Raw genomic sequence first — 26096 nt, forward strand, 5'->3', positions numbered from 1 at the left:
TTCTTATTTATACCCTACTTTGAATCATCCGTGCCATGTCCCTATCAAAAGCATCTCACTGCCACTAACTTGTAATTAGGAGATAATTTACTTAAATGGTCACGATCTTTTCACAATATTCTCTTTTGGTGCTCGAACTCCTCTTCGTTTTAACCTCGCGGCCTGTGTATGCATGCGCTTCGACTACTGTTAATTACCACTATCCAGGACTTATTAATTCATATAGTGTGATCTCTTTGTCCTCTACGATCTTGAACTACTATCTTGGCTAAACAGTTGCAGCTGGAAAGCAAGCAAGCACCCTCTGTTATGAGCTGTTTCGCACCAAGGTACAATGTTTAATCACAGTGAACAGTCCCTGGCCAAAAATAATATTACAGAAACCTTGAGATCATCAAAATGTTGAGGTTGTTAAAACTAATATATACTCTAAATTCTAGATGAAAGGGATGTATAATTGCTGGTCTTCGGTACCCAGTTTGGTGTTTTAACTACATAACTGAAAAGATCTAGTTGAATACTTGGTGGTTTAGTCCTACTTATCTTCTTTTTTTTTTTTTTTTTGAATCCTCGGGATCAACATAAGAGTCAATTTTTCACAGCTATGCACACTAATCGCCATTAAACGTCTTATCCTTGGGTTGGTCCTTCAGGTCAAGATTTGAATCACGCCAAAGCGTGTTGGCTTAGTTGACCAAGGGTCAACCCAAGAGTGCAGATATCAATTCAAACCATCTCAAACCAAGAGCGTCATGGCCCACACGGACCCTCAGGTTCTGGCGCACCCAAGATGCCATATCACGGTCAAGTCGTTTATAAAGAATTTAGGTGTCAATTTTGTGGTGCTCCGTGTGGTCTTATCTTGACTGGGAGAATTTTGCATGCAACATTAGCTGTTTTGAACTCATCTTGTTAGTGGAAAGCCAGTCATGCTTCTCATGTAACATCAATGGAAAGTTAAGAAGCCATCTTTTTGCTAGGCTATGTTCGCAAATTCGAAATAGGATATTTAGATAGACACTTAGAAGGATATAATTAACTCAGCCAATCCAGTTGAATTTAGTGGGGAAAAAAAAACGGATCCATACCCTTAGACCTAATTAAAAGCAAGCTTTAGGGATAGGTCTCGGTCAAATTACGGACCGTAAGGTAGGTCTCGATGCAGACGTTATCCCTTGGTTCCTATTACATAACATGCGCCATATCTTCTAGAATATAACTAATCTAACAGCAATACAAAATATATTGGTGAAAATGGTATATTATATTTGTTAAGAAATGCGAAAATTGTATATATATGTCTAATAAACAAATAGCAATGGTTCATTGATGCAAAGATCGATAAAAGCATAATGAAAACATGATCTCAATATAGAACTCATAGTTCGGATTTTGAAGAGTACCCTATATAAATCTAAGCCTAAACCTAAACCTACATTTAATAGAAGCAGCAAATTGTTGGTCTGAATGCATCCTATATCCTTTAAGATGCATCTTATATTATGTTACTCATGTTTAAATATGGATCCGAAGGAAGTTTTTTTGGTGCATCATTGCATCCTATTAAGTACTCATAATGAGTTGGCTTGGGTTAAATAGCCCAACTCCTTTCCTCTTATTAACTTCCAATATCAACATACCTTTCTTGGTTGCAATTTTGATGGTCCTACTTGCAGCATATTGGAGCATCTAGACTTTTCGTAGTACCGACCTAGCGGTACATTCTTAATCGAAAAATTTGACGATCCGACACATTGCAGATGGAAGCATCTACGCACCAAATGCCATATACGTGGGGCATTCTTGATCGAAAAAAAATTGATGTTCCTAATGGTGCATATTCTAATTGTGAAGCATATGGAAGCATCCAGACAAACCCTAGTTGTGCTGCACCAATTGCTGAATGCTTCAAGCACATAGTAGGGTAATTTTGGAAGTATAAGTATGACCCATTCTAAGAATCAAATCAAAAGGCCTTGCCGTGCCCTAATGACATTGTCTTGGATCCTTGTTTATTTTAAAAATAAGTACGGACCACTTACCCTACATCCACGTACCTTGGGACCTTTTATACAGGCGTAAGCCTTCAGGGGACAGCCACCTAATCAGCAAGAGCAAAAAAGAAGAGGAATGCACTAGAAATTGATCAGTAGTGGGTGGCTGCTGTTCCCTTGATTTATAGAGCTCACCTATGGCATCTCACCACATGCTACATCTAAGGACCCTTTTGCCATGCTTTCGGTTTTAATAATCTTATTTTATTGGCTAGAATGTGGGTTGTTGGATTCCATTTTGAGTAAGCATGAAATAAAATAACCATTATTATATTCTTTAAGTGTGGCGAGACGACCTTGACGCATCACCTTGGCGACACCTGGTCATGATGATGTATGGATTAGGGTATGAAATTATAATCGATGTTCGCTACGAGAAGGTTTCTGATTATGATAGAAAGGATTAAGTGAATGTAACATTCCATTGCCATGAGCCTCTTATCCCGGTGGCTCGGCAATGTACCATCCAAGTCAAGAGCCTAATCTCCGATTCTTTATGGAGCTCGAGAGAGTGTAGCATTTGATCATGTCTTACTTTTAAGGGATAAACATTACATCACTTATTCTTAAAGTAATTTTAGAGATTTTATCAAGGGTTTCAAGTTGAGATGAGTTGCATGTGTAGTTTTTATGGTTTGCTTAAAGAACAACTGAGGGGACCATCTTCTTTTTGAATCAATAGTTCAGTAGGATACGCCATATTAAACAAATGCCAAAGAGGAAAGGTGCTTTTTGAGGGGTCTATAGGAAGGCAAGTGCGACATTGCTTCTAGAAGAAAACAGCTAGCTGCTAAGATTCTAAACTAATACAATGAATCAATCCATTTCACTTAGGGAACCGTCAGGCTGAGTCATGATCACTTGCCAACTGAACTGAATTTAGATGAATCCCCGGATAAATATAGATTTTTATCTGAGTTGTTATTTATCTTTTTCCTGCAGCATTCCTTCTTGTCTAGTTGCTTTGAAAAGGAAAAAAGCATTCATTTTTATAAATCAATAATGGAATTATCTGTTGATGTTTTATGTGGTGCCAAGAGGGACAACAGGAATCACTCTCACAACGATAGTGTGCGTGAAACTTTTTCTGAAAAAAAAGAAAAAAGTTCTTGGTAATTATGTCGACTCACCCATAGTCTGGTTTCATCATATATGAACCCATCTTATATTTGGTAGAGCAGAGCTAGGACTTCTATTTACCTTGGAGGTTTTTTGGGAGTAGGAATGATTACACTACACAAAATTTTCTAGCATATTTGCAAATGCTATTCTTAAAGATGACCAATCTACTAAGATAGTGGTAATTTTTCTTTTACGAAATTAATTTATATTCTTATACTTTATTTTTTTGTTTCTAGATTTGAATATATATACATGTACAAATATCATGACCTTAACAATTGATGAATGATTATTGTGCTACTAAAATTTGAAAGCTTACTTAATACAGTATAAGAAACTGCACCTTTTGATCTTATATGTACTGGATAGAAAAAAAAATTAGCAATATTGATGGCAACAAAACAACTCCATTAACATAAACAATAGTTAAATGTGATTAGAATATCTACGCCATAATAAGCCTGCCGATATGTTGGAGTGCAATCTGAATTTGCTTTTAAAATTTGTCAGTCCGGCTAATGATTATCTTCAAAATTAACTATTAAAATCATTTGTTGATTTCGTATTGTTTGTTGACATTCCTGTTCTTTTGAGTTTTTTAGTTCGCTCTGCCCTTTATTACACCTGCAAACCTTGGCATGAAGATTTCATATCATAGCATACATATTAAAAATATACGCATCGCAAAATAAACAAGGACAATGATCGTTGCTGTGAAAATTAAATACTTTGATGTTGATTAGTTCTCCTAATTTTCTTCATGTTAAGGCCTATTTATTTGAAAAACCTTCCTCAATTTAGCGTTGGTCTTGAGCACTTCCTTAAACTTGGGTCCACAAGTACGAAGGTTGAAGGAGACCAGTTATGACATGTTAAAAAATGCTACATATTCTACGAGCATTAGTTTATTTTATTATTTTTGTAGTTTAAAGGTTTTAAGGCATACTAGCTGAATATTACAAGTTAAAACAAATTCATTTGGCTTTATATGGCATCCATCAAATATTCCTATATGTACTAACTATATATATTGCGTAAAACGAAATCATCATAACCATTTATTACATATGTTGCACATATTAAGCATCTTTCTTTACACGGTACAAAACTGTTATCCTGGCCGTTTTATTTCCATAGCAGCAGTTCTTAATTTATAACCCATCAAATGACATGGATATGTCGACTTACAGTCAGAGGCATTCGGTCTGACCTCCCCCAAACCACGCCATGCAAAGCGAGGTTCTGCTGCTTTACCACCCCCCCTCCTCTCTTCCCTTTGGGCATTCCCTCACCAAAACAAGGCAGCCCCAGCCCCCAACAAAACTCAAATCCCTTCTCCATATCACTCTAATTGATTTCAAAAGAAATATAACCACCCTATCATCTCTCACCCTTTCTTTCCTTCAAATTCACCCTTGATCTTATACTCCCCATCTCATGGATATCACCTCACCACCCCAACGCACCATCATTGCACCACCTCCTCCTCCTCCTCCTATCCACCCTCCCCCTTGCCCAATCCGAGATCAAAAGCATCAAAATCGTCGTCGACTGAAGGAACCAAATCCTTTTCGAGCAATTTGGCTGCTTGCATGGCGGCCATGCAGTCGTCTCATGGAAGCCGCCACCTTGACAACCAAAATCCGACGTCAACCCCACATTCATGGGCTTCTTCCTCATCCGCCAGACGCTCTTCCCCGGCATCATGAACGAATGGCTGTACGCCGACCGCTTCTGCCCACTTCATCGTCCCGATCCTCGCATTCAAAGACCTCGACGCCGGCTCGAACTGCACCGGGTCGGTGGAGGTCCATGATTCAAGACGAGTACAGCCTGCTGTTCTGCCACTGCCAGCCCGACGTCGCGGTGACCATGGACGTGAGGACCGAGATGTACAACCATGGAAGCTAGGTGGCGACGAGGATTATCTGCCGGCGGGACAACGCAGCTGCCCAAAATATGTTAGCCTAGATGCACAAATATAATTGATAAATTAAATATTTCTAATGTTCAAAAATAGTAAATAAGAAGAATAAACTAGGAAATAATTAACTTGACAATATAATAATAAAATGAAGAAAGAGAGAGAAGATGGCCTGTGGATCGAAGCACGATGATGCGCTGTCCCAGAAAAGTTTATGCCCCCACGCACGGGTTTGCTGGCACAAATCTCCTAGAGATACGACGACCCAATTTAGAACCGCGTCTTCCCCATCAGTGCGCCTCCAGAGAAGAAAGAAGAGCACGTTCACGCTTGTAGATAACTCAAAAGAAACTTAGAAAAATTATGAGGAGAAGAAAAATTTTCTTTATTTCTTTTCTCCCCAATGATCTCTAGAGCCCTTTTTATCTAGACTCTTGGAATAGGGAGAAGAGAAATTTTTTTTTATTGTCTTTGAAATGATCCCTAGAGCCCTTTATATAGGCTCAGGCATGTCAAAAGAAGAAAATTCCCCTCCCGCGGATTGATGACGTGTCTTCTTGTGCTTCTTTGATTCTTCGGCTTATTGCATCATGGCCGTTCATGCTTCCTTCCTTCTTCGAGGGGCCTTTCCATTCTTGCTCTTGCGCTGGATGCATGACACTTGTCATGGTTTGCTTTCTTTGGAAATTTTTATATGTTTGCTCCCTTGCTTATGCACGGATGCTTTCCACTTCGCCGTTGACTAATTTAGTTTTCAAAATTTTAAAATATTTAATTTAATTCAACAATCCCCCACATAAATTAAATATTTAAAAAAATTTAAAATCAAAATAAAATTAAAAAAAAATCAAAATAAAATGCTGAGTATCTTATATTATGTAATAGGTGTAGGTACCTTTCGGTTTGAACTTTCACTTAGTGACAATTGATTACCTCTGTGGAGCCAAGGTGGACTATGCCTTGAACCTTGGTCCATGGCTCAGATTTCATCAACATCACACATAATATAACGTGAACATGCTCGAAGCGGGTTTGCGCTTTATGGCCATGCGCAGGTATCTCTTCATGTGTGTTATTAGGAAACAACCCACTTCCCACAGTCGCAGCCTCACGACTACACGCATATAGGTGAATCCTAAAAAGGGTACGAGCAAGTAGGTACTCTGCCTCATGGGTCTCGGATTCATTAAGAGTAAAAACTCAACCTAACCCTTGTTTTTTATGAGCATTGTTGCCCTAGGGATGAGAAAAATAAATAGTGCTCCTCATTGTTCACCTATCTAGCTTGTTTCTACCCATTGAACCTTTTCAGGTTGGGTTACCACTGTGGTGACTTTACTTATGGGCTTAGCCCCATCACCCTCGATAACTCTAGAACCACTGTTCTAGACAATGCTTTGGTAAGCTGATCAGCTAGATTCCTTTCGGATCTTACGAAATTTAGTACAATCAAGTTATTCTTTAATTTGTATCTCAATAATTTATGGGGCACTTTCAAGTGCCTATTCATTTTCACATTTGCATTTTCTTGATTGCATTTATCTATAGCAGATCTGCAGTCACAATGAATAGATATAAAAGGTAATGGTGAAGTCTCAAGAGGCAAATCTATCAGTAGATTTTCAAGCCACTCGGCCTCAATGCTAGTGGTATCTAGGGCAATCATTTCAGATTTCATGATGCTCCTAGCCACTACAGTTTGTTTGATAGACTTCCATGATGCAGCTGCACCTCCTAAAAGGAAGACAAAACCAGTGGTGGATTTGGTGTTAACTGTATCACTGATCCAGTTGGCATCACTATAGCCTTCTAGAACAGCAGGATAAACACAATAGTTTAATCCCAGAGATATGGTACCCTTAAGGTATCTGAGAATTCTTTCTAGAGCAGTCCAATGATCATTATTAGGATTATGAGTACATCTACTCAGTCGGTTCACAGAGTATGCAATATCAGATCTAGTATAATTTGCAAGAAATCCTAAAGAACTAATGATCTGGGCATACAAGCTTTGATTGACTGGATCACCTAAGTTCTTCTTTAGATGAAGAGATGGATTATAGGGAGTAGATACAGGATGACAATCAGAGTAGTGAAACTTTTTAAGAATCTTCTCCACATAGTAGCTTTGGGACAAAGTTATTCCATCTTCATTCCTCATGATTTTAGTATTAAGGATTAGGTTTGCTTCTCCTAAATCTTTCATGTCAAATTTTAGTGATAAAAATTGTTTTACTTCATTAATAATTTCTAAGTCTGTTCCAAAAATTAGGATATCATTTACATATAGACATAAGATTATAATTTTGTTATTCTTTTTTTTATAATATACACATTCATCTGTGTTATTAATTTTAAATGCATTAGTTAGGATTATTTCATCAAATTTAAGGTGTCATTGTTTGGGGGCTTGTTTTAGACCATAAAGAGATCTAATCAACCTACATACCTTTTTCTCTTGACCTGGGACAATGAAACGTTCGGGTTGTTTCATGTAGATCTCTTCATCTAGGTCCCCATTCAAGAAAGCGGTTTTACCATCCATTTGATGTATAACCAGCTTATGAATGGAAGCCAAGGCAACAAGAATCCTAATGGTAGTGATTCTAGCTACAGCGGCATAAACATCAAAGAAGTCAATTCTAGATTTTTGAGTAAAACCTTTGGCTACTAACCTAGCCTTATATTTGTCTACAGTTCCATCTGGTCTAAGTTTCTTCTTAAAGATCCATTTACACCCTATGAGTTTACTTCCGGAGGGTAGGTCTGCCAATTTCCAAGTATGGTTTTGGATTATGGATTGCATTTCATTATCTATTGCTTCTCTCCAGAAGGGGGCATCTAGAGATTTCAAGGCATCCTCTAAAGAAGTAGAAGAGTCTTCTATTAAGAATGTGTAGTAGTCTTCTCCAAAGTTCTTTTCAACTCTAGTTTTTTTTTTTACTTCTTCTAGGTTTAGTTTCTTCTTCTTCTTCTTCTCTAAATCTGGTTTTGCTAGAACTAGTCTCTAAATTATTATTGGTATTTATTTGATTATTTATCCTTGTTTTAAAGAGAAATATACTTTCAAAGTAGATTGCATCTCTTGCTTCCATTATGGTGTTGTTATTAATTTCATTTATTTGAGAATTAAACACTAAAAATCTATTAGCATTACTCTCAATTGCATATCCTATAAATATTGCATCTACTGTTTTGGGTCCAATTTTCTTTCTTTTATTTTTTGGAATTTTTACTTTAGCTAAGCACCCCCACACTTTTAAGTATTTTAAGTTAGGTTTTCTATGTTTCCAGATTTTATATGGAGTTTTATCATTATGTTTGAATAGAATTCTATTCAAGATATAAGATGCAGTTACTAGTGCTTCCCTCTAAAGATTTTCATTTGGAGATTACAGAGAGAGTTTTATCATCCCAGCAGCCACACCAATTGTTGAATTAAATTAAATATTTTAAAATTTTGAAAACTAAATTAGTCAACGGCCAAGTGGCAAGCATCCGTGCACAAGCAAGGGAGCAAACATGGAAAAATTCCTAAAGAAAGCAAACCATGACAAGTATCATGCATCCAGCGCAAGAGCAAGAATGGAAAGGCCCCTCGAAGAAGGAAGGAAGCATGAACAGCCAAGATGCAATAAGCCGAAGAATCAAAGAAGCACAAGAAGATACGTCATCAATCCGCGGGAGGGGAATCTTCTTCTTTTGACGTGCCTGAGCCTATATTAAGGGCTCTAGGGATCATTTCAAAGACAATCAAAAAAATTTTTCTTCTCCCTATTCCAAGAGTCTAGATAAGGGCTCTAGGGATCATTGGAGAGAAAAGAAATAAAGAAAATTTTTCTTCTCCTCATAATTTTTCTAAATTTCTTTTGAGTTATCTGCAAACGTGAACGTGCTCTTCTTTCTTCCCTGGAGGCGCACTGACGGGAAAGACGTGGTTCTGAATTGGATCGTCGTATCTCTATGAGATCTGTACCAGCAGACCCAAGCATGGGGGGCATAAACTTGCCTGGGACAGCGCATCAGCGTGCTTCGATCCACAGGCCATCTTCTCTTTCTTTCTTCATTTTATTATTATATTGTCAAGTTAATTATTTGCTAGTTTATTCTTCTTATTTACTGTTTTTGAATATTAGAAATATTTAATTTATCAATTATATTTGTGCATCTAGGCTAACAATCCAGAAAAGTTTATTTACTGTTAGCACTAGATTTTAAATTGTAACATTTATTATATATTTTGCTGCATAATTATAAATTGTTATATTTTAACTGTTACACATTTATGCTAGCTTTACTTTAGTACTTAATTTTTCAAACAAAATATTAGATTGCCTAACCTTCAAGAGGTTTATTAATACCTCCATTTGGACTCCTCCTGGAGTAATTTCCAGATTCCATTCAAACGGAAATTCGGAAATTGGTTAATTCATAGGAGCTAGCTTAATATTGCACTTAGGATAAAATTGAATGATATCTAGTAAAATTATCTATTGAATAATGGTGTTTAGGAAAAGCTTGTCAAAAAGGCATACGTGCCTAAGAAATGGTACTTAAGTGAGCCAAGTGCTCCACCACCGATCTGGAGCTGATCTGGCTGTTATTCTTTGGATTTTTCAACTAGACATCTAAAGTTCAAATTAAATATTAGTGCAATAATTTGATATAAACCTTCTCATTTCCACAGGTGTCAAAACTGTATTAAGCTACAAATTAATGACTTCCCACACATCTGAAAATCTTAGTGCTAAACCTGAAAAGTTTGATGGTCAAAACTTTCAAATGTGGTAGAATCAAATGCGGTTCTGGCTCACCACCCTAGGCTTGATCTCCGCCATTGGTGGGTCTAACCCATCTGCTTCACGACCTGCTACTCGCAACAACCCAAACCCTGCTCCTTCCTCTTCTCAAACTGATGCTGCCTCCTCCACTAGGACGCCAAAAGAAACCAATTACCACTGTCTTCATAGAATCTTAGGAGCCTTTTCTGATAGGCTTTATGATATTTATTATGTAGCTAAGAGTGCCAAGGATCTCTGGGATACCCTAGAAAATAAATATGGACTTGATGATACCGGGGTAAAGAGATTCAAAGCTTCTGACTTTAGCAAGTTTAAATTTGTTGATTCCAAACCTATGAATGATCAAATCCATGAATATGAAACCTTGATTCTTCAACTCCAGGCAAATGGAACCCACTTAGATAAGTCTTTCCAAGTTGCATGTATTATAGACAAACTTCCCTCTACGTGGTCAAACTTTGCCAAGACTTTGAGCCACACCCAAGGTAATCTATCTCTAACCCAAGTCCTAAATTCTATTAGGATTGAAGAACAGCATCGCTTTAGAGAAAAATCTCACTCCTCCAATCCTTTGCCCAAAGTCAACAATGTTGTATCCAAGCCCAAATCCAAAAATCAGAATCGTTCTTTCCGTCCCAACCACAACAAGTCCTTCAAGAAGAAATCATTCAACCATAGGAACTCTTTTCAGCCCAACAACAGAAAACCCAACTTCTCTCAGAACCAGAAGAAAGAGAAAGGAGAATCTGTTCGTTGCTGTTTTGTTTGTGGTCGGACCAACTATATGGCCAACCAATGCTTCCACAAGATCACTACTCCTCGTCAACCTAGAAGTAAGGGTCCTACTACTTCTGGCGCTCAGGCCAACATGGTAACCTATTGGGTTGACTCCTCTGAGACTGCTATCAGATCTGTTTCCTTCATATCTGAAGTTAACATGACGCAATTAGCACTTGACTGGTGGATTGATACCGGAGCTAGTATACATGTTTGTTCTGATCGCTCCTGGTTTTCATCTTATCAGGTCTCATGTAGAGGAACTGTGACCATGGGTAATAATGCTGTGGCGCGCGTGCTTAGAGTGGGACGAGTGGATCTGACACTTACCTCTGGGAAGATCCTCACTCTGCAAGACGTGCACCACGTTCCAGACATCCGTAGAAATCTAGTTAGTAGATCCTTGCTTGTCCAACAAGGATACTGAATTGTTTTTGAATCAAATAAAGTTGTAGTAACCCATGGTGTCTCTTTAATCGGAAAAGGTTTTCTTTGTGATGGGTTGTTTAAACTCAATGTAATTATTCCATCTATGAATGAAAATTCTATTATTCTTCATATTGACTCTCCTGTTGTTTGGCATAGTAGGCTGGGACCTGTAATGATAAATGTGATATATGTGTAGAGGCCAAATTACCTAAAAGATCCTTTCACTCTGTAAGTAGAGATTCTGATCTCCTTGAACTCATACATAGTGATGTATGTGACTCAGGGAGAACCTCAAGGGGTGGAAACAAATATTTTGTAATTTTCATAGATGACCTTTCTAGATATGTCACCTCTATCTTATCAAAGTTAAAAATGAGGTCTTAAATAAATTCAAAGTTTATAAAGCAGAGGCTGAAAACCAACTAGATAAAAAGATTAAAATCTTAAGGTCTGATAGAGGAGGTGAATATACCTCATTTGAACTGACCTAGTTTTGTGAAGAACATGGGATAATTCATGAAGTGACAGCTCCTTATTCACCCCAATATAATGGAGTAGCTGAGAGAAAGAATAGAATCTTAATGGATATGGTTAACTCTATGTTAATTAGTTCAGGAGCACCAGAAAATCTTTGGGGAGCATAAACTTTCCTGGGACAGCGCATCAGCGTGCTTCGATCCACATGCCATCTTCTCTCTCTTTCTTCATTTTATTATTATATTGTCAAATTAATTATTTGCTAGTTTATTCTTCTTATTTACTGTTTTTGGATATTAAAGATATTTAATTTATCAATTATATTTGTGCATCTAGGCTAACAAAATATACTTCACCTTCCTCCCGCTCTACTAATTGGTGTTCTTCATGGTGTGGGTCTTGATGATCACTTGCGTCGAGCGAGCACCGGGCGACGGTCGACAAGATTCACAAGGTCATGGGGGCGTTGCTGCTGTTCGAGGAGCTCAAGCTGGTGTGCGCTGCGGAAGATGCGTTGGTGCGTGAAGAAGAGCAGGACGCCGCATGGGTGGGACGTGGCCTTCTACGTGTCCGGGTTCTTTAAGGGTTTGCTGTGATCGTCCTCATAGGGACTCCTGGTTGGTCCTTCTTGAAGCCATATCTACAGGTTTTTCATCCTAACCCATGGCATTTTATGTATGTTGGAAGAGATGATGCAAAAACTAGCTATAGATGCAGGTATTCCAGTAATTTACGTGATTTTTTTTTCCTTTGAGAATTTTCAAGATTGTATTTGGAACTTGGTAGATAAAATCTTCTATCAAAAATGGTGCAGCTTTGCCGTACGTTTGTTGCAGTCCGCATGTTATTCTAATGGTGAAAGCTATTATCGAGATCAATTAATTATGTGTCGTTTTATTACATTTCGGACCATTTCTCGAGCTTCGATCGATGAATAAAAGTAAAATATACGAATATTAATTTCAACTATGTAACGTGGTGACAGCGAATGTAGAAATCGAAAGATTTTTCGGGAAGAGAAAATAAAGAGATTGAAGAAATTAAAGGTTGCAAGAGAGATTTAAGAGGAGAAAAAATAAGCAAAATTGTAGAATTAATCCATCGCCCCAAAAGAAAACTCTCATAGGTCTTAAATACCAAAAACCGTCTTTCTAAACATTTTCAAGCTGTATAAGTATTCTCAAGAATACAACATTAGGCATGTTGCCCGAGGTGACAACCCAAAAGAGGGGTGAATTGAGTTTTCTAAGAATTATTACCCCAAATTAATTTATAAATGAGTGCACAATTTAACCTATGTGAAAGGTATAAATGCAGTGGAAGCAAAAGTAATTAAGCTCTAGGCAATTACAAGTAAGTCAGTTAAGAAATTAAGCTAGAGCAACTACACAATGTAATGAGAAAACTAAAGCAAGAAGTACAAAGAAACACAATGCAAATACAGGCACGTATAGTGGTTTGATGCACTCCAAGGCACCTACGTCTACCCCCCAAGCATCCTTTTGGGAATTCATTATAATCCCTCGGATTACAGTTGGATTGTTTTACTGGGCTCACAATCCAAAAATCCTCACAGTTGGTTTTACGGGCTGATCACCAATAAAAACCTTTACAGTTGGTTTTACGGGCTCATCAACAAGAACCTACACAGTTGGTTTTATAGCCTCACTAAGATGAATCTACACAGTTGGTTTTACGGGCTCACTAACAAAAACCTACATAGTTGGTCTTACGAGCTCACCAACAAGAACCTTACAAGAAAAATAGGTAAATCAAAATTTAAAGCTCTTTAATGAGCAAATAAAACAAATATGCACTAAAGAGAGAATTGTTATCGTTTTGAAGATGCTTTTTTTTTTCTTTGCTAAGATTGCTTCACTCTTTAATGGGTTGGTTGAGCTCTTAAAGGCACTTGAATTCTGCTCAACACATTTCTTTTGGATTTTAACTGAAGCAATAAATTGAACTCTTTTGAATATGCTCTTTTTTTTGAATGCTCACTTAAATTCCCACAAAGATGTTTTTTCTAATGAATAGTGGCTCTTAAATACTTCTCCAACCTCCAAATATTAGTTTCTAGCCGTTGGATTGAAGAAACTAGCCGTTTATAGCTGTTGGAGCCTTAAAAAATACTTCTGCAGAACTAGCTATGAGACTGTCAGTCGAGCTGGAATCGATCCAAGCAGATCTGGGGTCGACTCGAGTGGTCAACTCGAACTTTGATGGAGTCGGCTCTGACAGAAGTTCCATAAAGCAAATTTCTGTTGATGCTGGTTGGGGTCGACTCAAGTTGGTCTGGGGTCGACTCAAATTTTGGTGGAGTCAGCTCTAACAGAAGTTTCAGAGAGCACATTTCTGTTGATGCTGGTTGGGATCGACCCGCATTTTGATTGGGTCGACTCGAGTTTTGGGTGCAAAAAAATACAGGCTTCTGTCTTGACTGTTGGGGTCAATCCGAGTTCTGTGCCAAATTTTCTGGGCGTGCCGAGGTCGGCCCGAAACCTGTACCAAATATGCCAATTGTGCCGAGGTCGGCTCCAAATTTTCTAGGATCGACTCTAACCCTGATTTTCCACATCTTTAGATTAGATTTGCACATATATATAACTTATAAAAGATATTGCAAGTCATTTATTTTCATTTAGGATGCTTGGCACATGAAAGTTTCATCTCTTTAAATATGAAAAGAATAGAATTACACTTCAATAAAGGAAACTTGACTGTTAAGTCTATCAAACTGAATTTTAGGTTTTTCCACAAGTTCTTTCATTAAATTTATCTTTAGATGAGTTCTTGAAAGTTGTTTTAATTGTATCAGCAAAGCGTATCAAGAATGCATCAATTCTTTCTTCCTTGAATATTTATGTACTAGATCATTTGACATACTTAGGATAAATGCATTAGTACTACAATATGACCTCAATGGCTTTGTAAACATCAAAATCACACTAGGGTCAACAAGGCAACACTTAGTTCACACTCTATATTTAAGTAAAGGTTGAGAACATGACTAAATTTCTAAATATCAGAAAACATTATTGCTAGATTATAGATGAACATTTTGCCACTTTGCGATCCAAACACGTTAGATTTTGGTTGAGGGACATGAAATATTAATTACAGATCTCAAACAAGCCTTTCTAGGAAACTAATTAAACCCCCTGAAATATGATAGATTTGTCCGAAAAGTTATGTAAACGTCTAATATCTGTTCGAAAAGTTTTGCCTTTCAAAAATTTTGTTTACTCCAACTGGATATGGCTGATTTTGATTGTTCAATTTTGTAGATCACTAAATCTATACCATATTATTGAGATCATTGTTCACACACTTTCTAGCTTCCATTTTTTCTTATGAAAATTGACCGTAAGAGGAGCATTACCAATCTACCCAAGAGTACCAAAATCAAATGCATGGAAAAGTGGAAACGAAAACAACTTACAAATAAAAATGGCCTGGTCTCTCTCCCTCTCTCTCACACACCTTTTCCTTTTTTTTACCCCCTTTTCTCTTTTCTTCTGAGGTAGAAGGAATCATCTTCTCCTTTTCTTGTTGCAGGAGCATGAGAAGAATGTCGTGATGATCGTGATACCATTGCAAGTGATCGAGAACATCACATCAGTGGTGATCGGAGAGACAATGCCTGCCAATGTCGAGTGGTTTACATGGAACCAAATCTTTCTGCTGGTGGATGCAGCCTGCTGCTGTGCTGTGTTCTTCCCCATTTTATGGTCCATTCGAAGCCTCCGGGAGGCTTCGAAGATTGACCGAAAGGCGGCACGGAACCTACAGAAGCTGACCCTCTTCAAGCAGTTCTATATGGTGGTAGTCTCCTACCTATACTTCACCAGGATGGTGGTCTCCGCATTTGGCTCCCTGCTCGGTTATAAGTATCAATGGGGGATCATGGCAGCGGAGGGTGCAAGCCTAGCTTTCTACCTGTTTGCATTCGATAACTTCCGGCCGGTCGAGAACAACCCATACCTCTACATTGGTGTAGAGGAGGGAGCAGCAGCTGGAATACTGGAGATGTTAGAACAATTTGAGCTTTGAATTCATTGCAGTGGCATATGGAAGCCTTTGGCTGTACAGAAGTTTTGGCTGAAAGGCCATCGGTGAATGAAATATATAAGTATCCCCCCCTAATATTGAGACAGATCTTTGCCTGTGGTCACCACCACATGGGAATGGCTCATATCCAAGAAGTTTTCAGTGACAACTAAAGTTGGTATCTAATTGGAAATCATTTGATCATGTTTCATTCTGAATGTAAGCTGATTCTAATTTATCCCAGTCATGTCTCTACCTACTGTTATTATTGTTTTGTTTTTTTTCAAGAAGCCTGCAAAGGGAACAGGGAAATAGATCTACCTCTGATCACTATGACCCATGCAAACCTGGTACCGTTTTACAACTTCCAGCTGGTTGAAATGAACCTGTATCTCCAATGGTGACAGAATGCTACCAGAGAAACCCTAGGGATGGAAGATCACCCAACTTAAAACAACAACCAACATTAATAAATTTTGTTCCTTTTGTCCCTCCATTTTGAATCATGGCATCACAGCATGGAACTTCACATTTAATCAAGTACAAATATCCGTAATTTATATAAAAAAATATAAGGGTTTTTACTAACTTGCTTATGTTGATAATATGTAGAACCCTTTCGTTGCATCGAATGGAATTCAAGAATAAAATATGCATGGTTTAAGATTTTATGATGTTTCTAGCATGCGCACATGGATCGCAAGAAGAATAACTAGTTCATCAAGTGTGGAGCAATGCCAAAGAAAAGCTTACCTATTAAGAAGGTTTTCTCTGCAAATCAATTGAGATCAAAGAACGGGGTGTTCCAAACTCCCATAAGGAATTTTAGGTTTCCTATGGATAAACCGGGAGATCTCACATGCTAGATTTCTTTTTTTTTTCTGAGCCCCACAACAGGGGTGTCTACTTTTTTAAAAGTAAGTACCATCTTGCCTCATGAATGGCACTTGCTAGGAGTTTCTTAAGTATGGTGAATCCTTGTAGCAGGCATATATAGGAAGATCTAGAGCTTTCTCCGCGATTCTCCCATCCTCGTGAATCCTCGCTATCAAGCTCTCCAGTGATGGAAAATTGGCCTGTGTATTTGAGCAATAAAGATACTGCAAACGAGAAATATTCGAGAAACAATATCTGGATTTTGTAGTGTTTTCCCCAAATACCTCTGGTCTTATATAGCCCACTATAGCAAGGCGTAGCTCCTCTCCATAAAAGTCCTCATTGAATTCATGAAGCAGCCATGGTTCCTGCAAGCAATGATACTTGGTGAAAAAATAACCAACTGCGCAGGACTTATGAGCAAAGTACACTCACTATAGTCTTTTCAGTGTTGTCGAAGTAGGGGTTCCAACCAATACTCATGACCATCTTATAGATACCTCGTGTTGCTAGTGCAGCCCAGCCAAAATACACTCCTGAAGTATGTTCCGAAAGCAATGCAGAAAAGTTTTCTGCAGGTAAATTAGCTGCAAGAAAGGTGAAACATGTTTTCAAGTGTGGCAATAAGTTCTGCATAAGTCGAAATTGAAATCCTTATAAATATAATCAAATAAAGTTAGCAAACACTGATCCACTAAACTCACTGAAAGTTTTGATATATGCATGACCAGTATAATTCAGGGCAGAAAACAAATTTTAACATCCACCATTGACGTAGCCTCAGTTACGTGATAAATAACTGCTGATTGCTTCAGATATGGATCAATCTAAAATTTATGGCAAAAATTGTCCCTTTTAACTCAGCAAATATTTAAAACAAAGTCAACTTGAAGCTCCAAACTGAAAAAGAGAAGATATCTGCATGGTATTACTTGGATCTGATGTTCAGATCAAGAGAAAGGATATCTGCAGTGGTATTATGCAGATATGACGTATGGCAGTAAGAGAGCTGAATAAGGGGAAGATGGAAAAAATATGAGACGAAAAGAGAGGTAAGAGAGAAGAATAATAATAAGGACGAGGGGAAAAGAAGCGAAGAATATGAAAAAGAATAAGAGAAGCGTAGCAACAAGAATTTCTCAAGTGCATGCAGATATTCTGGATACAAATTCAAGTGCCCCAAATATGATTTAACAAATTTCTAAAGTGTGGTCAGAAGAAGGGAGAGAAAAGCCTAAAGGCTCTCAAGAGATAGCAAGTGATGGAAGTTTATATCACTGGGAGTATGTATATATACACCTCAAAGTTATTAGAAGAAAGGAAAGCAAGGAAATAGGAGTAAACAAGAACAGGGTAAATGAATTCCATTCAATAAAGGAACAAAGGTCTTGAATGTAAGTAAAATTTACCTCAGTAGATTTGACTGAATTATAATTTCCCTTGGTAATTTGATAAATTATGAGTTAAATACCAAATCCATCTCAAAAACTGATACTTTTGTTTCTCATGGTGGGTTGTGTATATCCAAATGAGATAAATAGGATGTGCATAATGGTAAATATAATAAAAAACAAAATATGTGAATTAAACATGCAAGAATTCATAAATAATCAAACTTGTCTAATACACACTTCAAAAAAGATCTAGAGAATTTGACAAATGTGATTAATTGTTTCTTTGAAAATGTCGTACTTTTATTTTGTTTAACAAAAAGATATTTTAGATTGATGATGTCAAGATAAAATGGATAGAACTTAGCTTTTTGGTTATGATGATGATTGAGATTAGAAGCCCCAAATTTAATATTTTGCTGGTTGTAAAACTTAGGCTTTTTGATTATGTCAATGATTTAAACTTTACATGATGCCATGAAATTAATGTGCTCTCACATGCAAGCATAGTGGGATGACCTTGGATTCACATGATAGGATTAACCCAAATGGCATTCTCAGTAATTTACTCCTAAAATTAAAAATATATTAGCTAATATCATCCATACTAACTAATCAGACTAAAATGAGACAGATGAATTGTCAAACTATGCAGATGAAGCAGACCACCTAGCTGATATTTTAAAAATGATTTTAAATATTACAGTACGATTTCAGTGAATTCAAAATATTTACCTGTAAAAATACATAAGTTAAGACCCAAGGCATGTTTAAGAAATGTAATAATTGACATATGATGTTCTGAACACCATCAGCACCGATGCAGAATGCAACAATAAATTTATTAGATAGCGACTCACCTGTTGGTATTCCAAGTACCTTTGAGCCACGGCCAAATCCTTTGATAACAGGTCCTCCAATATACCATGGTTCAATTGGTAAAGTACCTTCTGTCCCTGTCATTTGATAATGGAAACTTCATTAAAAATGAATGGTAGTTGGAACAATGCCATGAAATATTATGGTTATATATGAGCAGATAGGTCGAGGAGCATACAATCTTCAAATTGTGGCAAACCCCACTTTTCAGGACGCAGATCAAGCAAAGAATTGATCACCTCATCAGCTGAAGTGAAAGAAGTAGCTTGTTTTGGTAAAGATGGTACAGCAACCACTACCATTCCTGCAGCCTTGCCAGCCATAACACCAGGCCTAGTGCAAGTATCCAAAAAATTACGTATCAGGACAAAACCAATAAATATTTAGATGCATGGCATTAACAAATTAATAGCTGATAGAAAGAGAAACATTGGTTACCAATGTTAGTAAAAACATTATCCATTTAAGTGCACTGCTTTAACTACTCATCAAGCTATTTTGTAAAAAAAAAACAAAATGCACATCTGACCAATATGTTTTGGCCATGGAGCATCCATGCAATATATGACAATTACAAAAATTCATATCCAAAAACAAGATCTATAACAGCAAAAATGAGAATGATAATAAAGATTAGCAAAACTTACAATGAATCCTCAATCACGAGGCAGTTCGAAGGATCAGCATTCATTCTTCTAGCAGCCTCAAGGAAACTTCCAAGATCGGCCCCAAAAAAAAAATTGCATTTACAAATATTAAGTTTCTGAATTATAACAAATATATGAAATTTAACCGAATAATTTTTGCAGTGCCTCACATTTCAGGAGATGGCTTCCCCATTACCACTTCGTCACCACCAACGATTGCAGTAAAGGAGCCTTTCCAGCCTATAAGTCAAAATACAGCAAACCGGTAAGCTCAAAGATGGCATAATCTAACAAGAATGTTCAAAGAAAAACAATGAACTGACTTTTCAAAGGAGGATTAATAATTCAATGTTTTCTTAGTTTCTACAAGAAATATACCATGATGATAAGAAATCTTGGCTTCTATGTTTGATTTTGGAGAGTTTGAAGCCAAACCCACTGGCACCCCCTTATTCCTTAGATGTTTAATTAGCCGATTAGCACCTGGAAGAGCTTTAATATTGCACAACCTGCAGTAATCAGATGTACTTAACTATTTTACCTCATAGAACATGGAGAAAGAACCTAAGAAGTAAAAAGGATCGAAACTTATCCTATAACAAACAATAGATTTTGAATTTAACTGCAATTATATGTTTTCCCTTAAATATTGAAAAAGATACAAGGTTAAGAAGCAGGTAACCTTATAAGGAGAAATAATTTGCACCCCCAATTTTAATCACCTAGGATTTTGATTTGCAGTATGTGAGTCATCCAATCAAGTGGTAAAGATATGGTAGGCCAAGTTACACATATTGCGTGATTTGAACTGTTTGATCAACCGAATACTAGATTCAGTAAAAAAATAAGGTACACAAGCCCATAACCGAAGAATTAATGTATTATTTAAGGATTGTTTGATCAAGTTACCTTTCCATTGTTGCATCCATGTACATGCAGATCAATTACGTGTTAGAGATAGCACTAAAAGGTCAGTTCTCATGGTCAGAATGCCTCATGATAACCTTAAATAGACTTGATACAAGTTCTTGTCTATGTTTATGTCTATTATTTTGTAAACGCATTCTGGTTATAAGATAAAGTACCAATTAAAATGTACTTAAATTACAATAAAGTTTAAAAGACATCCCGATAAAGAACAAAAGTCAAAAGGCTTCGAAAGTGGATTGACATGATCTGTCATAAAAAAGGCAGATCAAACATGTTCTGTGCAAGGAAAGGGACAGAAATACATATACTAGAGGCAAGAAAAAGATTACTTGAATGGATGTGGCTAAAGAACTTGAAGAAGCTTTTATTTAAAAGCTAGACTAAACACTTTTGGCGGAGAAAGATCCACGACCATGCACTAGATAGCTATAAATTTTGGATATTATATTTCTCAGTGTGTTGGAAATGGAGTAGACCAATAAAGGATGATATATATTTAGTAGCAGCAGTATAGGAGTAAAGTATGGTAGACTGACTATATTTTATTAACATTGTTGTTATTTTTATTTTCATAATTGATGTTCATCTTCAACTTAATTACCATTCTGATCATTTCTTCTTTCACAAAGATATATAAAGTCAACTGGATTATTTACTTCTGTAGTTCTATTAGGTAGCCTACCATCCGCCAACTTAGAGTGACCCATCAGCACATTTCTTATGTGGGTAGACAACTGTATGTAATTTTTTTTTCCTCACTTCAGTCGAACCTCATTTACAATTATGCTTTATACATGTCCACACGGTGATGGGACAAGCTGGTAAGGTTGCTCCATAATGCATATAAAATTCATATTATGTGAAATTGTGGATGTAATGCATCCAAAAAATGTTAATATTTTGAGATATTTATATCCTAAGACTAGTTAGCCTTCTTTTCCACTCCTCTCTTTTTCTTTATAATAATAATAACTGGGGATACAATTTTCATTCCAAAAAAACCTCCCTAGCACTCATACATAATGTTAAATAATTTTAATTCTTTACAAAGACACCTAATGTAGTCAATACTTCAATAAAAAATGAAAATTAGAACACAGTGAAGCATGGACATTATGATCTATTTATGATAATCATATATTACTGGTGAAGATGAATATGAAACAATGGCCTAGCATCATTCCTGTTATCAAATCAATCCCTGAGTCAACTTTGGGATTACTTATTGAACTGAAACATCAATCGCAGCATTTCTTTCAAAAAAGGAAAAAGTAGAATTGAACTTTATTTCCTATGTTCTCTTTGTTTGCTTCATCAACATGGAAATGAAGTTGGCTCAACATAAATTAGGTAGCAAAGTCTAGCTAAGATGGTTTAAGTTATGTTAGTTTCAATTGAATCAGATTGGATTGGGTCGAGATGGATTTCTAGTTACTTACACTAAAACAAAAGGGACCCTTTTTTCCATAAATATATATATATATATATATATGTATTTATTTATATGTATGTATGTGTATGCTTCTCTCAAAAGGAGAGAGAATCTACTCCACTTAAATCCAAAACCAATGATCCGTATCAAGCTCAAAGTTCAACACCGTCAGTCATGATTTATACCACTCAACATGCTTAAAAGCTAAAAATCATATATTTTGCTAGTCTTTAACCTATGTATCAAGTGCACAAAAAATAGGCCATCAAATAATATAAGACCATGTTTTGCTATGATCTAAACATTAAAATATATTCCTTTTCAATTTATTCACATTTTAACATGTGTAGATCATAATCAATAAGGTGGATTTTTTTATTTAAATACTTTATCATGTATTTTAGCACATTAGCACAATGAAAACTATCCACTCTATTTTGTCTATTTGATCCATAGATTAGGGACCACCAGCGCACATGATTTTTGATTTCTAAATATATTTAGTGGTGTAGATCATGATCAACAATGTGAATTTTTGATTTGAGTGCCTGATTATTTTGGACATGAGAGGAATAGATATCTTCTCATCTCAAGAGGAGCGTAGTCCATCCCATACACATACACACACTAGTTGTTTGCTAATCAAAGAAGATAATAGCATCAATGTGCTCATCCATATTCACTTATCAAGAAAATAGCCTTTACATTGAAAAAAAATAAAATTAAACATAAATAATGTTATCAAAGATTACTGGTCAGAAAACATTGGGGTAAATGTGGACATGAATTCTTCAGGCGTGCATGGGAGTCCATAATCTTCCACAACAACAATTGCAGCTTCCAAAGGCGTCTTCCCTACTATTTTGTGAACTCCTTTAGTATTCCATTTCTTTCCGTACTTGATTAGAAATTCTTTTAATACTTCAGTTACAATGCCATCTGTATGAAATAAAAATGTGAGATATAACTCAAAATCAATAAATGAAAAAAAGGAGAAGAAAAATAAATATTTTGCATATAAGACAATAGCACCTAAAAAAACACGAGATTTATCACACTATGTCAGAGATAAAAATTGCAAGAAATGATCATGAAGCAGAAAGATTAAGAGGGTCACCTGTATTTAGAAGTGTACCATCCAAATCTACAATGACATGTGAGATCATCCTAGTCACAAGCTTGGAAGCAGTCATTTTCCAGCTTGAAGGAACTCTCATGCAAGGTACGTATCTCCATCAACAAGACCCATCTGCGACACACAGGATTTACTTAAGATAGTGAACAGCCAAGATTGTGAAACCAATAATGATATTGCATGTTATGAGTGGCTTTAACTCTTGCTGGCAAAGTAAACAAGCAATCCTCAAGAAACCATCTTGCATGCTTTTTCTTATGATAGATTAGATAGAGTTTTATGAAAATCTTAACTTATAAATTATAAATTGCACAACTAGTGAAACTAGACAGATATGAAGACATTAGTTGACATGTTTCAATAGTCTTTTCAGGATGGTAATGGTGACATTGAAAAATGATGTACGACAAACATCAGCACTCTTAGTTAAAAATCCTCTGAATAGATTCGTTGCGTTGGATTTCTCCAAATTCTTAGCACATAATGGCTGGGTACTTCTACAATTTTCTGAAAACATCTAACACGCTACATAAGGGCATAGATAAATTGATTATGGTCAGCGAATACCAATTTAAAGCTTTTGCTAGTGAATGTCAGTTTCTGAAATCAATACAAAAAGAAAAAGAAAAATTACAACATTAACCAACGGCCAAAACCTCCACAAATAAAGGGTGAAAAACTAAAGAATAATAAACAGAATTGAAGCGATAAAAAACCAAAAATAGCAATTAGAAAAATAGCTCAAATAAGGATCAAATTAAAGAAAGAACATGAAAGAGGGAGACAGAGATTAAATAATAAAAAAATCATCCACGAAACTTGCAAGCACAAAAGGCAGCAGCACTCACTTCCGAATCGGGGGATTTAGAGGGGGTTGTGGGAGATTAGACTCCGCCCGGCAAGCTAGAAAGAGACCTCCCTTTGGTTTGGGAGGGAGGGATTAGACAAGAGACGAGGAGACGAGCAGATAGAAACGAAACCAAAACAAAAGGAGGCTGAGGGAGAGACGAAGACAGCGTCTTTATTCCGTCCCTTCGGATATCAGAACCGTTGAAGGGAACGGACCGCCTATACCAGCTGTCAGATGGGTTTACGACAAGATAAGAACAGCGAAACCCGATCGAATCAAAGGGCCTCCCATTATTTTCCCATTTTCTCTATTTCCACAAACGGAAATATAGAAATTCTATTTTATTTTTATTTTTTAAAACCTTTAAATATAAATAAGAATTTAATATAGTTAATTATTTTTAAAATATATATATATATATAAATATAGTAACGGAGGTGGTAAAAATAGAAACAATAGGGATGCTGATGTTGGGTTAGTGGCGGCGGTGATGACAATAATAGCATGAAAAAGGCAGCATTAATGGTGAAGATGGTAGTGGCGGAATGGCAAAAGCTACAGCAATAGCGGTCCAGATGATTTTGGTGGAGACGATAGAAAATATTTTAAAAAAAAAAATATTGAAAGCACAGATTCTTACCCTCGTAACCTCATTTCTCTACAAATAATTAAACCAGCTTCTGAAAATAAAAAATAAAAAAAATATTTTTTTATTTATAAAAAAAAAAAGAAATGAAGTATGTCCCCATCCCCATTTGGGTAGGGATAGGACGACATGTAGATATCCTCCACCGCTCGCCGCAACTCTCAACGTCTCTCAGCGGCAAACTAGTTTGACATGTAGAAACAGCTTGAGGTTTTGAAGCTGATCAAACTAAGCTTGAAACGATAAATTAGACTCCAAATTAATTTCAAGCGGGTGAAGGCTTTAATGATCATTGGATTAAAATTTTAGTTGATATTTTCTTTATTCTTTGGATAAATTGGACATTAATATATGTTTGAACCAAAGCTTACATCAACTTTGAAATTTACATTTGAGCTTTCAATCAAACTTGAAGCAAGCTTCATTCTATCTCAAGCTGATTTCAAATCGATTTAGGATTAATGATGAGCATATCAAGCTCGATCCTGGACTCAAAATTAATTTTGAACCTGCATCGTGTTTTTAGCACTTGCGGTCTTGCGCAAGTACTAACCCATCAGGAGTCGCATGCATATGTATGAATTATTATTCTATTGGAATTTATTGTTTCTGGTTGCAAGAATAAAATAAAATAATGTTAAAAAGATCCAAGACCCAAACTGGGAAGTGGAATTGGTTAATTTGATATGAACTGGATAATTTGATTACGATATACTTCGGACATTTGAATAAGAAGCTGTTTTTCAAATTCCTCGTAGCAGGTGGTCAAAGTTCTAGGTGCTAGAATTCCAGTATGCGACTGGATGAAGATGTGGACAACTATTTCCGACGTTTGAAGGATTGTGGAGTTGGTTGTTTACACCGGTGCTTTTGTAATGGCATTGTTGGCTTTTGTGATTGCTGACGGTATAAAACAAACTACAAATAGTTGGGGGGAAGCTTTCATTATTTCATTGTCATGATTATAATTAGTTGGGGGGAACTGGCATTTGATACATATATAATGCACGTACAAGAATCTTGATGGTTGTAGTTTTGCTGGAAAGTAATAGGAAAATAGATAAAAGATTTTCATATGGAGTAAAAACCTCAAGAAATACAATAGAGAGAAGCCTCTTGGAGACCAGCTTCATGAAAAAGCATCACATATGGAGTGGAATTTGGTCATGTATCATCGGACCGAATCCATTTCCAATATACGATTCAGATCAGACCTTGAGATGTTGCCTACCACTTAGCCACCATGACAATATTGATTTTTGTTGTATAATTATGATTTGTTATGCTTGTTGAGAACTTGTTCATAAAATATGATCATTCAAATATGTTATGGTATTTCATATATTGATAATTAACTATTTCCATATATCATTCAATTTCTTTCCTTCCGACAAAAAATAAAAAGTGAATAACTACATTTTATTCTTTATAATATTTTGAAAGCTTTTCTGTCTAAAATGTTTAAAAATATAACTAATTTTAATGTATTCTTATATTCATATATACCTTTTTAGAAGTTTTTTAAAAATAGATAGTTCATGATAACAATCAAAAAGTAATAATAGTATTTAATACAGAAAACTTTTAATTCTTTATATTATATATTTTATTCAAACAAATATAATTTCTAATATATTTTAAATGCAAATCAAGTTGGACAGGTAATCCAAACCGC

General features: G+C 36.2%; 1 protein-coding gene and 1 pseudogene across 1 annotated transcript; one reads left to right on the top strand and one right to left on the bottom strand.

The window, feature by feature from the left end:
* The first annotated feature begins 4551 nt into the window (after positions 1-4551).
* On the top strand, positions 4552-16214 carry LOC103722151 (protein CANDIDATE G PROTEIN-COUPLED RECEPTOR 7 pseudogene; annotated as a pseudogene).
* Positions 16215-16362: 148 nt separating this feature from the next.
* LOC103722147 (bifunctional riboflavin kinase/FMN phosphatase-like) lies at positions 16363-23983 on the bottom strand. The gene is made up of 11 exons (XM_008812592.6): positions 23774-23983; positions 22908-23039; positions 22543-22729; positions 19807-19937; positions 19599-19668; positions 19429-19494; positions 18960-19114; positions 18763-18858; positions 16947-17098; positions 16796-16879; positions 16363-16711 (listed from the first exon to the last, which is right to left on the bottom strand). The coding sequence occupies exons 2-11, from the start codon at positions 23005-23007 to the stop codon at positions 16586-16588; spliced, it is 1167 nt and encodes a 388-aa protein (XP_008810814.1). The 5' UTR covers positions 23008-23039; positions 23774-23983; the 3' UTR covers positions 16363-16585.
* Positions 23984-26096: the final 2113 nt, after the last annotated feature.

The sequence above is a fragment of the Phoenix dactylifera genome, chromosome 3, assembly GCF_051530095.1.
Source record: "Phoenix dactylifera cultivar Ajwa chromosome 3, Ajwa_hap1_PhDact_Kaust_v1.1, whole genome shotgun sequence".
In the NCBI taxonomy this organism is placed as follows: Eukaryota; Viridiplantae; Streptophyta; class Magnoliopsida; order Arecales; family Arecaceae; genus Phoenix; species Phoenix dactylifera.

Excerpts from the sequence above, each read along its gene's own strand:
- LOC103722147 (XM_008812592.6), bottom strand. The coding sequence starts at position 23,007 with ATGAGAGTTCCTTCAAGCTGGAAAATGACTGCTTCCAAGCTTGTGACT. Across the intron at positions 18,859-18,959 it reads TTTGCCACAATTTGAAGATT|GGACAGAAGGTACTTTACCA; the intron begins GTATGCTCCTCG and ends ATCAAATGACAG. Across the intron at positions 16,880-16,946 it reads ACAACACTGAAAAGACTATA|GAACCATGGCTGCTTCATGA; the intron begins GTGAGTGTACTT and ends CATTGCTTGCAG.